Source organism: Rhinolophus sinicus, linkage group LG04 (assembly GCF_036562045.2).
Source record: "Rhinolophus sinicus isolate RSC01 linkage group LG04, ASM3656204v1, whole genome shotgun sequence".
Lineage (NCBI taxonomy): Eukaryota > Metazoa > Chordata > Mammalia > Chiroptera > Rhinolophidae > Rhinolophus > Rhinolophus sinicus.
In genome coordinates this window covers 147,824,242-147,838,034 of record NC_133754.1, presented here as the reverse complement: position 1 = coordinate 147,838,034, position 13,793 = coordinate 147,824,242, and the positions used below count along the sequence as shown (strand labels likewise).

The window sequence follows — 13,793 nt, the reverse complement described above, 5'->3', positions numbered from 1 at the left end:
TTTTAATAAAAAAGGAAAACTTAAAAAAACAACTGAGGATAAAAAAAAAAATGATCCAAATAGCTAAGTAACACATTATGAGTCAGTCATCTACAAAATTTCATGGGGTCTCTTAGCTCACGGGAGGATTAAATTACTAGTTATCCTTGTGATTATTTCAACTTTTATGTACCAAAAAAATCCCATTTCAAAAGCAACTTTAAGAAACATCCAAATTATATTAACGGAATTTTAGTGAAATTTCTGGAAATTACACAAATATCTGCTATTGCCTGAAATTTTTAACATGGTCTAAAAAGGAAAATTATTTCCATAAGATATTTCTGTAATAAGGAAAATTTCGTAGTTTTATTTTACCATCTTCAATACATGTAAGTTCCAAGAGAGGAAACATTTTCTGTGAAACATGTGATGCTCCCAAAGAAGCAGATCTTTGAATCTGGAAGAAAAGTAATTCTTGATTAACACAAAGACTTTTATTCAAAGTTCTAAGACAACTTTGACCAAAAACATACACACACAACCCCAATTTGAATTAACTGAGAAAAAAATCCAGGCTGAATCAGAAAAGTAAATTATAATAAATGTATATTTAATGAAATGATTTTTACAATTTCAAGGCTAAATATATATTATAGAACTAATTTAATAATTTCCTTGATGACAAGCTTTGAGTAGAAAAAGATCTCAGATATACCTAAACTCAAATGTTTTAGAAAATAAGGATGCCATCTTCAGGACATCCATGAGAAACCCGAAGTCTCAATATATAAAGCCCCTAGAGTTGAGGAGCTTATAGTTTCATTTTTCATTTTTTGAAAGATATTTCAGTAAATTTACTTTTTTACTGTTCTTGGAAATACAGCATACAAAAACATATAATACAGTTTAGAAACACAATAAAAGACACCCCTGAATTTTCCACAAAAGCCAAGAAACAAAACATACCCTTACCTAGAAGCACCTTATAGGATTCTCCTTGATCACATTCCCTACCACTAATTATGATCTTGCTTTCATTTATTTATTTTTAACCTCCTATGAATGATTCTCTAAGTAATGCATTTTACCTCTGCATCTTTCCACATTGTCGAAAAAGGCAATATTGCATATACTTTCCTGTGACATTATTCTATAAAACAATCGTTAAATTTTATCTATACCAATAATTTACTCATTCTCACTGCTATATTGTATTCCACTAATGAATAAACCACTATTCATTTGTCTACTATACTGTTGATAAACATTTGTAATGTTTATAGATTTTTGCTTTTACTCACAGTGACACTATAACCATCCTTGAACCTTCCTCCAGGTAGGTACTCTAATGCAAGATTTTCCCTGGTGTATATATCGAGCAGTGGAATTGTGCATGTTCACCTTACTAAGTATTATCAAACCGTTTTCACAAGTGCTTGCAACAATAGAATAGCTTATATGGCTCCACGTCCTCACAAATGTCTAATGTTTCAGACATTTAAAATTTTGCCAATCTCACTGGCAATTTCACCCAAGTTTTAATTACAATTATACAAATGTGTAATAGTTACACATAATATTATAGGTTCATGGGTTATTAGTGTTGAACCCTCTCTGAATCCTGTTCATTTTGGGAAAACGTTTTGATTGAAATATAACCTACTACATAAGACTACGTAACTGTAAGGATGAAGTTCAATAAATTTTCAAAAAGTACCCAAAATCCATATCCAGGAATAGAACATTACCAGCAATTCAGAAGTTTCGTTATGCTCGCCACAATCATTAGGCATACCCCAAAAAGATGATGACTATGCCACTCTAATTTTAATTTTAATGTACCAAAATTTTTTACATATAAATTCATATAAGAATAGTGTTATTTTTCATTTTCCTGATGAATAATAAAATCAACACCTATTCATGTGTCTGTCTGCTCATTTCTTATTTGGCTGCTGGCTTCCTTATACATTTTGGATAAGTCTTTTGTAAGTTATGTGTGTTGCAAATATTTTTCCCAATTGATCACTCGTCTTTTTAATTTTTATTTATTTTTTAAATTAAATGCATTGGGGTGACAATGGTTAGTAAAATTTACATAGGTTTCGAGTGTACAATTCTATAATACATCATCTATGTATCACATGTGAGCTCACCACCCAGATTGCCTTCCAAAAGTCAATTTTAATTTTCATGACGTGTGATTTGTTTTTCTTCTATATTTGTGCTTTCTAAATCCCAAAATATCTTTACTTACTACAAGGACTAGAAGATTTTCTCTTATGTTTTTTGTTAAAGAAACTTTACACTCTTGGGCATTTACATTTAAGTCTATGGTCCATTTCAAGCTAAATTCCACGTATGCTATAAGGTAAGGGTTGATGTTCACTTTTTTCTACATAATTTTTTTCCTCATACTAATCTAGTTATTTCAGAACTATTTGTTGTAAGGACTATCCTTCCCCCACTTAGTTGGACTGGCACCTTTGTAACAAATCAAATATACATTAAACATATATTATGGATTTATTTCTGGACTCTTTCTACTTTATTGACCTACATGTCTACTTCTATGCCCCTACAGCACTTTCTTGAATAAAGTAGGTATAACATAAACCTTGAAATCAAGTATTAGAAATTCTCCAACATTATTCTTATCACAAATTGTTTTGGCTAATATGTGTCCTTCACATTTCCATATGTACTTTACAATAAGCTTGTTAATTTCCAGGAGAAAATTTTTTTGAATTTTGATTGGGATTGTAAGAAATCTAAAAAGTTGGGAGAGAACTGCCATCTTAATAAAGTCAGTCTTTCAACCCTAACTATATATATCACTCTACTTATTTAGGTCTTCATTTAGGTCTTTAACTTTTTTTTCAGAACTCTTTTGTAGTTTTAGGTATACAGGACTGATACTTCTTTTGTTAATTTTTCCTAAGTGTTTTACCTTTATTAATGCTATTATAAATGGAATTTTTAAAATTTCATCTTTAGAAACTAATTATCTACATTGATAATGTATCCTGCTAAATTCGTTTACTATTACCAGTGGTATTTTCCTACATTTCTTAGGACTTTCTGCATAAATGATCGTGTAATTTGCAAATAAAGATAGTTTTACTTTTTTGTTTCCATCCTGTCTTTATTTTTCTTGACTGCTGCAGAGGCTTAAACCTTCAGTACAAATCTGAATACAAGTGGTGAGAAAAGGCACTCTTGTACTATTCTTTATCTTATAAAGAAAGCATTTAGTCTTCTTCAAATTAAGAATGATATTAGCTATAGATTTTTCTTAAATGTCCTTTGTCAGGTTGAGGAGGCTCCTTTGTAATTCCCAGTGTGTTAAGAGTTTTTATCATGAATGGTTATTGGATTTTGTCAATGCTTTTTCCTCTTTTAGACCACTTTTATTTTCTAAGATTAAATGCATTTGGTCATAATGTATTATACTTTTAAAATGTCATACTATTTGGTTATAATATTTAAAGATTTTTACATCTATGTTAATGAACTTATTGGTCTGTAGTTTTCTTTTCTTGTAATTCCTTTGTCTGGTTACAACAGAATAATGCATGCAAAGAAACAATAAAGTATGACCTATGTTCACAAAAAATAATACAACAGAAAGCATATGCATTGGATTTAACTGTAAAAAAAACAAAACTGTCTTAAATACTCAGAGCTAGAAAGACCCATAGAGAAAGACTGAGGCCACAAGTAAAAATATCAATAAGGTGACAGAAATTATAAAAAGAAATCAAACAGAAATTCTAGACCTGAAAAGTAAAATAATTGAAAGGAAAATTCATTAGAGAATTTAAGTAAGAGATCTCAGCTAGCAGTAGAAAGAATCAGTGAACATCAAGACAAGTCAATCGAAATTGTCAAGAAAACAGAATAAAGAAAAGTGAACGCACTTTAAAGGAACTATGGGACACCATCAATGAGTCAATACATGCATTATGAGAATACAAGCAGAAGAATAAAAAGGAAAAGGGGTAGAAAAAAATACCTAAAAAAATAACAGCCCCAAATGTACCCAAATCTGATTGAAAAATGTGAACCTAAAAACCTATCAACTTCACTCAAATCAAAGTAAGATACACTCAAACAGATCCACAACAAAACATATCACAGACAGTTAAAAGACAATCAAAGAGAGAAACTTGAAAGCAACAAGAGAGAAGCAAGTTGCCACATACTAGAAATCCTCAATAAATTAGCAGCCAATTTCTGATCAGAAGCCACGAAGGACAAAAAGTAAAGGAATGACCTTTTTCTTTTTTTAATCCTCCTCTTTTTTTAAAATTTACTTTATTTTATTTATGTATTTAATTAAAGTTTATCAGGGTGACAATTGTTAGTAAAGTTACCTAGGTTTCAGGTGTACAATTCTGTACTACATCATCTATATATCATCACATTGATGAGGATAAAAGGGATCAAATAAATATATGGTGATGGAAAGAGAACTGATTCTGGGTGGTGAACACATAAGGAATGACATTTAAAGTGCTAGAAGAAAAAAAGTAAATCTAGAATTCTGTGTATGTTCTGTGTACTGTTCTTTTAAAAAAATGAGAAATTAAGACACTGCCAAACAAACAACATCTGAAAAAGTGTGTACTAGACTTGCACAACAAGAAATGCCAAAGAGAGTTCTCTAGGTTAAAGTAAAAACACTAGACACTAACTCAAAGCCATACAAAGAAATAGGGATCTCCAGTAAAGATAAATACGTGGGCATTAAGGACATATTACTGTATTTATAATTCACAGCTATACTTTTTATGTCCTACACACTTAAAAGAAAAATGTATAAAAGTAATTATACCTGTTATTGAGTATCCAGTATATAAAGATGCAATTTGTGACACCTTAATGGTGGAAGGGAGCTGTATTGTGGAAGAGTTTTTGTATGCTATTGAGGTTAAGTTGGTAACAATTCAAATATTATAAATTAAGAATGTTAAATATTATTGACAAAAACTAACCATAAAAAATATCTAAAAGTATAGACAAAGAAAATTACAAGGGAATCAAAATAGTTCACTACAAAAAATTCATCATAAAAAGAGGCAGTAATAGAGAAAATGAGAGACAGAGTATAAGATATAGAGAAAACACAAAGCAAAATGACAGCACAAAGTTCTCCTTTATCAGTAATTATTTTAAATATCAATGGATTGAACCATCCAATCAAAAGGCACAGGCTAGCAAAATGGGTTAAAAAAATATATATGATCCACCTACGTACATGCTGTCTATAACAGACTTTAGATTCAAATACACAGAAAGTAAAAAGATGAAAAAAGATATTCTATGAAAATCACAATCAAAACACAGGTAGTTATACTCATTTCAAACAAAAGACTTTACATGCAAATGTTAACAAAGGACAAAAATGTCACCATAAATAGTAAAAGGAATAACTCATTAGGAAGATGTAATAATTATACACCCAACAATAGAGTCCCAAAGTATGCAAAGAAAACATTGACAAAATAAGAAAAACAAAGTTTTACAAATAGTTCCAGACTTCAATATCTTACTTTCAATAAAGGACAGAACATCTATACAGAAGATCAATAAGGAAAATTAATTGAACACTATATACCACCTAAATATATTAGTAACAATCATATATAGAACATTTCACCCAACAGCAGAATATACATTCTTCTCACTTACATGAAGAACATTTAACAGTATAGACCATGTGTCACAAAACAAGTGTACAAAATTTTTAAAAGTGAAACCATATAAAGTATCTTCTCTAACTACAATGGAAACAAGCCAGAAATCACTAACAGAAGGAAAACTGTAAAAGTTAGAAACATATAGAAATTGAACAAAATACTTTTAAAAAATCAATCTGTCAAAAAAAAAAAAACCATCACAAGAGAAATTACAAATTATTTTGAGATGAAAAAATCAAAAGACATGAAAATTTAAGGGATACCTTTAAGAGCTCAAAGGGAAATTTATTGCTATAAATAAGCATACATTAAAATAGAGGAAAGATTTCAAATCAATAACCTCACTTTATACTCAGGGAGCTAGAAATTAAGATAAAATTAAACCAAAAGCTAGCAAAGGTAAAGAAATACAAACATTATAGCAAAAATAAATGAAATCTGAACATAAATAGAACAAAACCAAAAGTTGGTTCTTTGACGAGATCAACAAAACTGACAAAACTTCAGCTAAACTAAAAGAAAAAGCACAAATAACTAAAATCAGAAATCAAATTGAAGTCATTAGCACAAACATTACAAAAATAAAAATAATTATAGAAACTACTATGAACAATTGTATGCTAACAAATTGGATAAACTAGACTAAATGGATGAATTCCAAGAAAGATACGGATTACCTAAACTGACTCAAGAAGAAACAGAAAATCTGAACAGACTCTTAACAAGAGATTGAATCAGTAATCAAAATCCTCCCAAGAAAGTCAAGTCAGAAGGCTTCACTAGTGAATTTTACCAACATTTGAAAAAGAATTAAAACCTTCCTTCTCAAACTCTTCAAAAAATCAGAGAAAACATTCCTAACTCAGTATCTTAGGCCTGATAACAAAGCCAGACAACAAAATTCTAGAAACCAAATCCAATAGTCTATTAAAAGGGTAATACACCATAACCAAGTAGAACCTACCCTAGGAAAAGCAAGGGTGATTCAACATAAAAAATAAATTCTTGTAAAACATGACAGTAACCATCAACAAAATGAAAAGACAACCTACTGATTGGGAGAAGATATTACCCAATGATACATCTGGATAAGGGGTTAATATCCAAAATTTATACAACACCCAAAAAAAAACACCAAACAATCCAATTAAAAACTGGACAGAGAACATGAGCAGACACTTCCTCCAAGAAGACATACAAACTGCCACCAGATGTATGAATAAGAGAAAATGCTCAATTTCACTAGTTATTAGTGAAGTACAAACAAAATCACAATAAGATGCAAGCTCACATCTGTAAGAATGGCTGTTATCAACAAGACAAGTAATAACAAGTGTTGGAATGATTGTGGAGAAAAATGAACTATTGGAGGGAATGGAAATTGGTGCAGCCACAACTGAAAACAGTATGGAGGTTCCTCAAAAAATTAAGAATGGAATTACCACATGACCCAGCAATTCCTGTTCTGGATATCTACCCAAAAATCTAAAAGCATTTACCTATAAAGATATATGTACCCCTATGTTCATGACAGCATTATTCACGGTGGCCAAAACACTGAAACAACCAAAGTATCCTTCGATAGATGACTGGATAAAGAAGATGTGGTACATATACAGAATGGAATATTATTTGGCCATAAGAAAAGATGAAATACTGCCATTTGCAACAATGTGAATAGATCTTGAGATTATCATGTTAAGCGAAATAAGTCAGACAGAAAGTCAAGAACCACATGATCTCACTCATATGTGGGATATAAAAATGATAGCAACAAATGAACAAGACAAACACAGAAATAAAACCTCATAGATACAGACAACAGTTTAGGGGATTGGGGATGTTGGAGGAGGAAAAAGGGGGTCAAGTATATGGCAATGGAAGGAGAACTGACTGGGTGGTGAACACACAATGCAATATATAGATGATGTATTACAGAATGGTACACTTGAAACCTATATAATTTTACTAACCAATGTCACCCCAATACATTTAATAAAAATTTTTAAAATAAACATAAGAAAAGACAATTGGATAAAGAAGATGTAGTATATATATACACTGGAATATTATTAAATACTTGGCCATAAAAAAAGAACGAAATCTTACCATTTGTGACAACATGGATGGACCTGGAGGGTATTATGCTACGTGAAATAAGTCAGACAGAGAAAGACAAATACCACATGATTTTACTCATATGTGGAATCTAAAGAACAAATGAACAAATAAACAAAAAGAAAACAGACCCATAGATGCAGAGAACAAAGTGATGGTTGCCAGATGGGGGGTTGGGGGCCTGGGTGAAAAAGGTGAAGGGATTAAGAAATACAAATTGGTAGTTAAAAAATAGTTACAAAAATATAAAGTATAGCATAGGGAATAGTCAATAATATTGTAGTAACTATGTGTGGTGCCAAGTGGATACTAAACTTACGGGGAATCACTCTGTATATTATATAAATGTCTAACCACTATGCTGTACACCTGAAACTAATATAATATTGAATGTCAACTATAATTAAAAAATAAAAACTAATTTAAAAAAGAAAATATGAAAAAAGAAAGCAAACAGGTAGATACTAGGGGTTTGTGTGATGGACAGTGAATAGGTAATGATTGTTTTAATAGAAGCAGGGTTTTCTTTTAGGATGATAAAAATGTTTTAGACCTAGGTTGCACAACGTTGTGAATATACTAAAGTCAACAGAGCAGTACACTTTGAAACGTTATGTGAATTTAATGTTATGTGAATTTCACTTCAATTTAAAATAATCAAACAATAAAAAATAATTCTGCAACAAGAAAAAAAGAAAGCTACAGTGGTTATTCTAATATCAGACAAAGTAGACTTCAGAAAAAGGAATATAAATAACTAGGGTTAATGAGAGATATTACATACTGATAAAGGAATATACCAAAGCAAAGTAACAATCCTAAATGTATATGTATTCAACAAAAAAAAAAAACAACTTTAAAATACACAAAGTAAACACTAACAAATGAAACATCCAAGTTCAAGAGATATTTCAGTATGAAAACATTTAAGACTTGTGACTGAAACTTTGTTTCTAAAACAACAAAGGGGTGATTCATTGTTTTAGAAAAATACGTTTTATCTGCCTTGTAAAACCATTTCAACATAAATTAAAACTCTTAGTAGAGATCTAATGTTTCATACTGAACTTTCTCTGGAAAATTGGAAAAAGTAGAAAACAGAATCCCTGCAGATTAGGAAGTCATCTATATAGAAAGCAACATGGTAATAGCAGAAAGAAGATCACCTGTAGATGTGTTCAAAGAAAGGCAGAAAAAGAAACCTGAATTCAAAATTTGGTTTAGCAAGCTATATGATCATAGGCAAAATATTTAACCTCTGTAAAAGACTGTTTCCCAGGCAAAACAATGACCATAATACCTAACTTGCTGGATTATGATCAGGATTAAAGACAAAATATGCAAAAATCTAGAGGTGTGCTAGGGGTTGAACATAAATAATAGGTACACTTATATAGTAATCCTTTGCCAAATGTGTGGCCTGGCACATTATATAAAGTCAGTAAAAGAAGATATAATAAATGGTTATTCTCTGCCGTTTTTTATATATGCCTCTGATTTTTAAAAGGAACATGGTAATATATCCAAATATATGTACAAGAAAGTTCAAAGCAGTATTTTTGTAACTATGAACACTCATAACAATATGAAAGCCCATCAAAAGGGGATTATGTTAGGTAAAGGATGGTACACTCAAACAATTCAATACTATATCATCATTAAAAAAGGATAAGGTAGATCTGTATGTGCTAACATGAAAATATCTCTAAGATATTTAATATATGATAATAATAATGGTAAAAGAACAGATTCAAAACAGTAAATACAACACCACTCATGTAAATTCTAAGGATATATAAATACACATACACATACACACACACATACATATATGTGTACACACACGTACACACATACACACAGAGGTGCATATGTTTGTATGTGTGTGTACTAGCGTATGTCAGATACATTTTCAGAAAACTAGAGATGCAGTGGTTAATAGTGTTACCATTGAGGAGAGAAACTGAAGGATGGAGAAGTGAAGAAAGGTAAACTTATTTTTACCTTTCTTTGCTACCCTGTTCTCCCAAAAATAAGACCTCGCTAGACAATCAGCTCTAATGCGTCTTTTGGTACAAAAATTAATATAAGACCCTGTTTTATGTTATATTATATTATATAATTATAATTATTACTATTATTGTAAAATAAGACCTAGTCTTATATGATTATAATTACTATTATTATTGTAAAATAACACCTGGTCTTCTTTTATATTATATTATATGATTATAATTACTATTATTATTGTAAAATAAAACCTGGTCTTATATAATTTTTGCTCCAAAAGACGCATTAGAGCTGATTGGCCGGCTAGGTCTTCTTTTCGGGAAAACACAGTATGTGCACCTTTTACTACTTCATTATTTTCTCTTTTAAAATGTTATTTTTTAAAGGTCTATTCAAAATGAATTCAGTTGCTTTACTGAAAATTTCTGTGGTTATTACAAATACTACTTGTAATTTTTTTAAATTCGTGCTTTTATTAATTTTGTAAATAACATTACCTGAAATGATTTGACAGGAGCATTGACTTCAGTTGCAGGTGTGGGTTTTGGAATGCTTTCAATCAATTCCAAAATCCCTTGCAGTTTTTTATCTGAGATTCGTAAAGAAATCAGTGGTAACCTTCCAAAAATCTTGAATCTGTTTCAAAAAGACAGGAATCATTATAAAGCAACTTTCATTGAGTTAAGTGTATTAATTAAAAAGATGACCGTTCCAGTAAATTATCCAAAATTAATAAAATGTGATTTTTGCACTAAAATTATCCATTGTCGATACACAAATTATCCCATAATTGCCACTCATATTTACATTTTACCTTACTGACCAGTCTCATTGGATGAACTAACCTCATTTTTCAGAAGCTTATTTTCTAATGTTATTACATTTATTTATCCCTCTATTATTTACAAAGAACAGTTGACAATAACTATTTATCAAGTGTTTATGACATGGTAGGTATTAAGAAAAGCACTTCATATGCATCACCATAAATAGTCCTCACAACCTACAAGGCAGACAACCTATTTCTGTTCCATTTCGTATAAATTCCTGTATGTACATGGTTCCTATCATGAAAATAAGGCTTAGTAAGTTCAAATAACTTGTCCAAGAGGTTATACATCTAAAATCATGTTGAAAAATCAGATCTAACTGAAAAGGAAAAAATCATGCAATCATATAAATAGATGCATAAGACAAAATCTAACACATATTAATGATAAAAAATATAAAACTCTCAGTAAACTAAAATAAAGGAGAACTTCCTCCATTTGATAAAGAATATGTTCAAAAAACCTACAGCTAACACCACACTCAGTGGTAAGAAATTCAACGTTTTCCCACTAAGATTAGGTACAAAGCAAAGATGTCCCTCTCACTACCCCTTTTCAAGATTGTACTGAAAGTCCTTGTGAATGAAATAAGACAAAAAGGATATAAAAGGCATACGGATTAAAGAAAACACAAAACTGTCTTTGTTTGCTGATGAAATGATCATCTATATAGAAAACCCAATAATAAAACAAAATAAATAAAACAGAATAAAAACAAAAAAAACCCTCCTGAAACTAGTAAGCCATTATTATAAGGCTGACAGATACAAAGTTAATACAAAATAGTCAATCCCTTTTCAATATACCAACAATGGAACTGGAATTTCAAATTAAAAACATAATACTATTTATATTAGCAACCAAAAAGAAATACTTAGGTATAAATCTAACAAAATACATACAAGATCTACATGTGAAATACTGTGAAACTCTGATGAACGAAATCAAACTACATAAACGAAAGAGATATTCCATATTCATGAAAAGAAAGACTCGATATTGACAAGATGTCAGTTCTTCTCAAACTGATCTACAGATTCAATGCAATCACAAAATCCCAGAAAATTATTTAATGGATACTAACAAAATAATTCTAAAATTTATATGGAGAGGCAAAAGACCCAGAATACCAACATAACATTAAAGAGACGAACAAGGTTGGAGGATTGGCACTCTCTGAGTTCAAGACTTGCTGTACAGCTACAGTAAGTAAGACTCTGATATTGGTGAAAGAATAAACAAAAAGATGAATGGACCAGAATAGAGAGCCCAGGAATAGACTCCATAAACATAATCAACTGATGTGGGACAAAGGAGAAAAAGCAATACAATGAAGCAAAGACATTCTCTTCAACAAATGGTACCACAATAATAACGGGAATCCACACGCAAGAAAATGAATCTAGACAACAGATCTTATACCCTGCATAAAAATTCAAAATGGATCACAGACCTAAATGTAAAATGCAAAACTACAAACACTCCGAAAAGATAAATTCAAGAAAACCTAGATGACCTTAGGTATGGCCAGGACTTTTTAGATACAAAGGCACAAGTCACGAAAAAACAATTGATAAGCTGGACTTCATTAAAAGTAAAACTTCTGCTCTACAATGTCAAGAGAATCAAAAGACAAGCCACAAATGGAATGAAAGCATTTGCAAAATACACATCTCATAAAGGACTGTTATCCAAAAATATACAAAGAATTCTTAGAACTCAATAATATAAACCATCAATTGAAAAATGGAACAAAGATCTTGACAGATACCTCATCAAAGAAGATATACAGATGACAATGTTCCACATCATATATCATCAGGAAAATACAAATTAAAATAACAATGAGGGGCCAGCCCGGTGGCTCAGGCGGTTAGAGCTCCGTGCTCCTAACTCCGGAGGCTGCCGGTTCGATTCCCACATGGGCCAGTGGGCTCTCAACCACAAGGTTGCCAGTTCAATTCCTCGACCCCCGCAAGGGATGGTGGGCAGCGCCCCCTGCAACTAAAATTGAACACGGCACCTTGAGCTGAGCTGCCGCTGAGCTTCCAGATGGCTCAGTTGGTTGGAGCATGTCCTCTCAACCACAAGGTTGCCGGTTCAACTCCCGCAAGGGATGGTGGGCTGTGCCCCCTGCAACTAGAAAATGGCAACTGGACCTGGAGCTGAGCTGCGCCCTCCACAACTAAGACTGAAAGGACAACAACTTGAAGCTGAACAGAACCCTCCACAACTAAGATTGAAAGGACAACAACTTGACTTGGAAAAAAGTCCTGAAGTACACACTGTTCCCCAATAAAGTCCTGTTCCCCTTAAAAAACAAATAAAAAATAAAACATAAAAAAAAATAACAATGAAACACCATGCCATACTTATTAGAATGACCAAAATCGAGACTGCTGATAAAATCAAATAATGGCAATGATGTGGAACAAACAGCAAGAACTCTCATTCATTGCTATTGTTAATGCAAAAGGGTACAGCCATTCTGGAGGAAGTCTAGTACTTTCTCACAGAAGTAAACATAGTCTTACCATATGATCCAGGAATTGCACTCTTTGGTCTTTACCCAAAAAAGGTGAAACTTATGCCCCCCCAAAAACCTGCACACAAATGTTTATAGCATCTTTACTCATAATTTTATATGAATAAAACTTGTCCACATAAACTTTATATTCTAACTTCATTGCCAAAATCTGGAAGCAACCAAGATGTCTGTCAGTAGGTGAATGAATAAACAAACTGTGGTAGACAATGGAATATTATTATTCAGCACGAAAAAGAAATGAGCTATGAAGTCATGAAAAGACATGGAAGAACCTTAAATGCATATTATGTGGAAAATGCCAATCAGAAAAGGCTACATATTGTGTGATTCCAACTATATGATATTCTGAAAAGGCAAAACTACGGACACAGTAAAAAGGTGTTTGCCACAGGGTGGTAGAGGAATGAATAGGTGGATAACAAAAAATTTTTAGGGCATTAAAATACTTTATGTGATATACTCTACACGAAACCATAAAGATGGATACGTGTCATTACACATTTGTCCAAACCCACAGAATGTACCACACCAAGAGTGAATTGCAATGTAAACTATGGATTTTGGGTGATTATGATGTGTTAATGTAAGTTCGTCAATTGTAAC

The 13,793-nt window shown here is 31.5% G+C and overlaps 1 protein-coding gene across 3 annotated transcripts in view; it reads right to left on the bottom strand.

Annotated features, from left to right (window-relative positions):
* The window catches only part of VPS13A (vacuolar protein sorting 13 homolog A), a 194,256-nt gene that overhangs the window by 117,033 nt on the left and 63,430 nt on the right, over positions 1–13,793 (bottom strand). For all 3 annotated transcript variants that reach the window (XM_019736649.2, XM_019736650.2, XM_019736651.2), the window contains exons 23-24: positions 10,310–10,448; positions 358–439 (exon numbers count right to left, since the gene is read on the bottom strand). In XM_019736649.2, the coding sequence (XP_019592208.2) occupies positions 358–439; positions 10,310–10,448 (221 nt within the window). The remainder of the gene's footprint in view (positions 1–357; positions 440–10,309; positions 10,449–13,793) is intronic.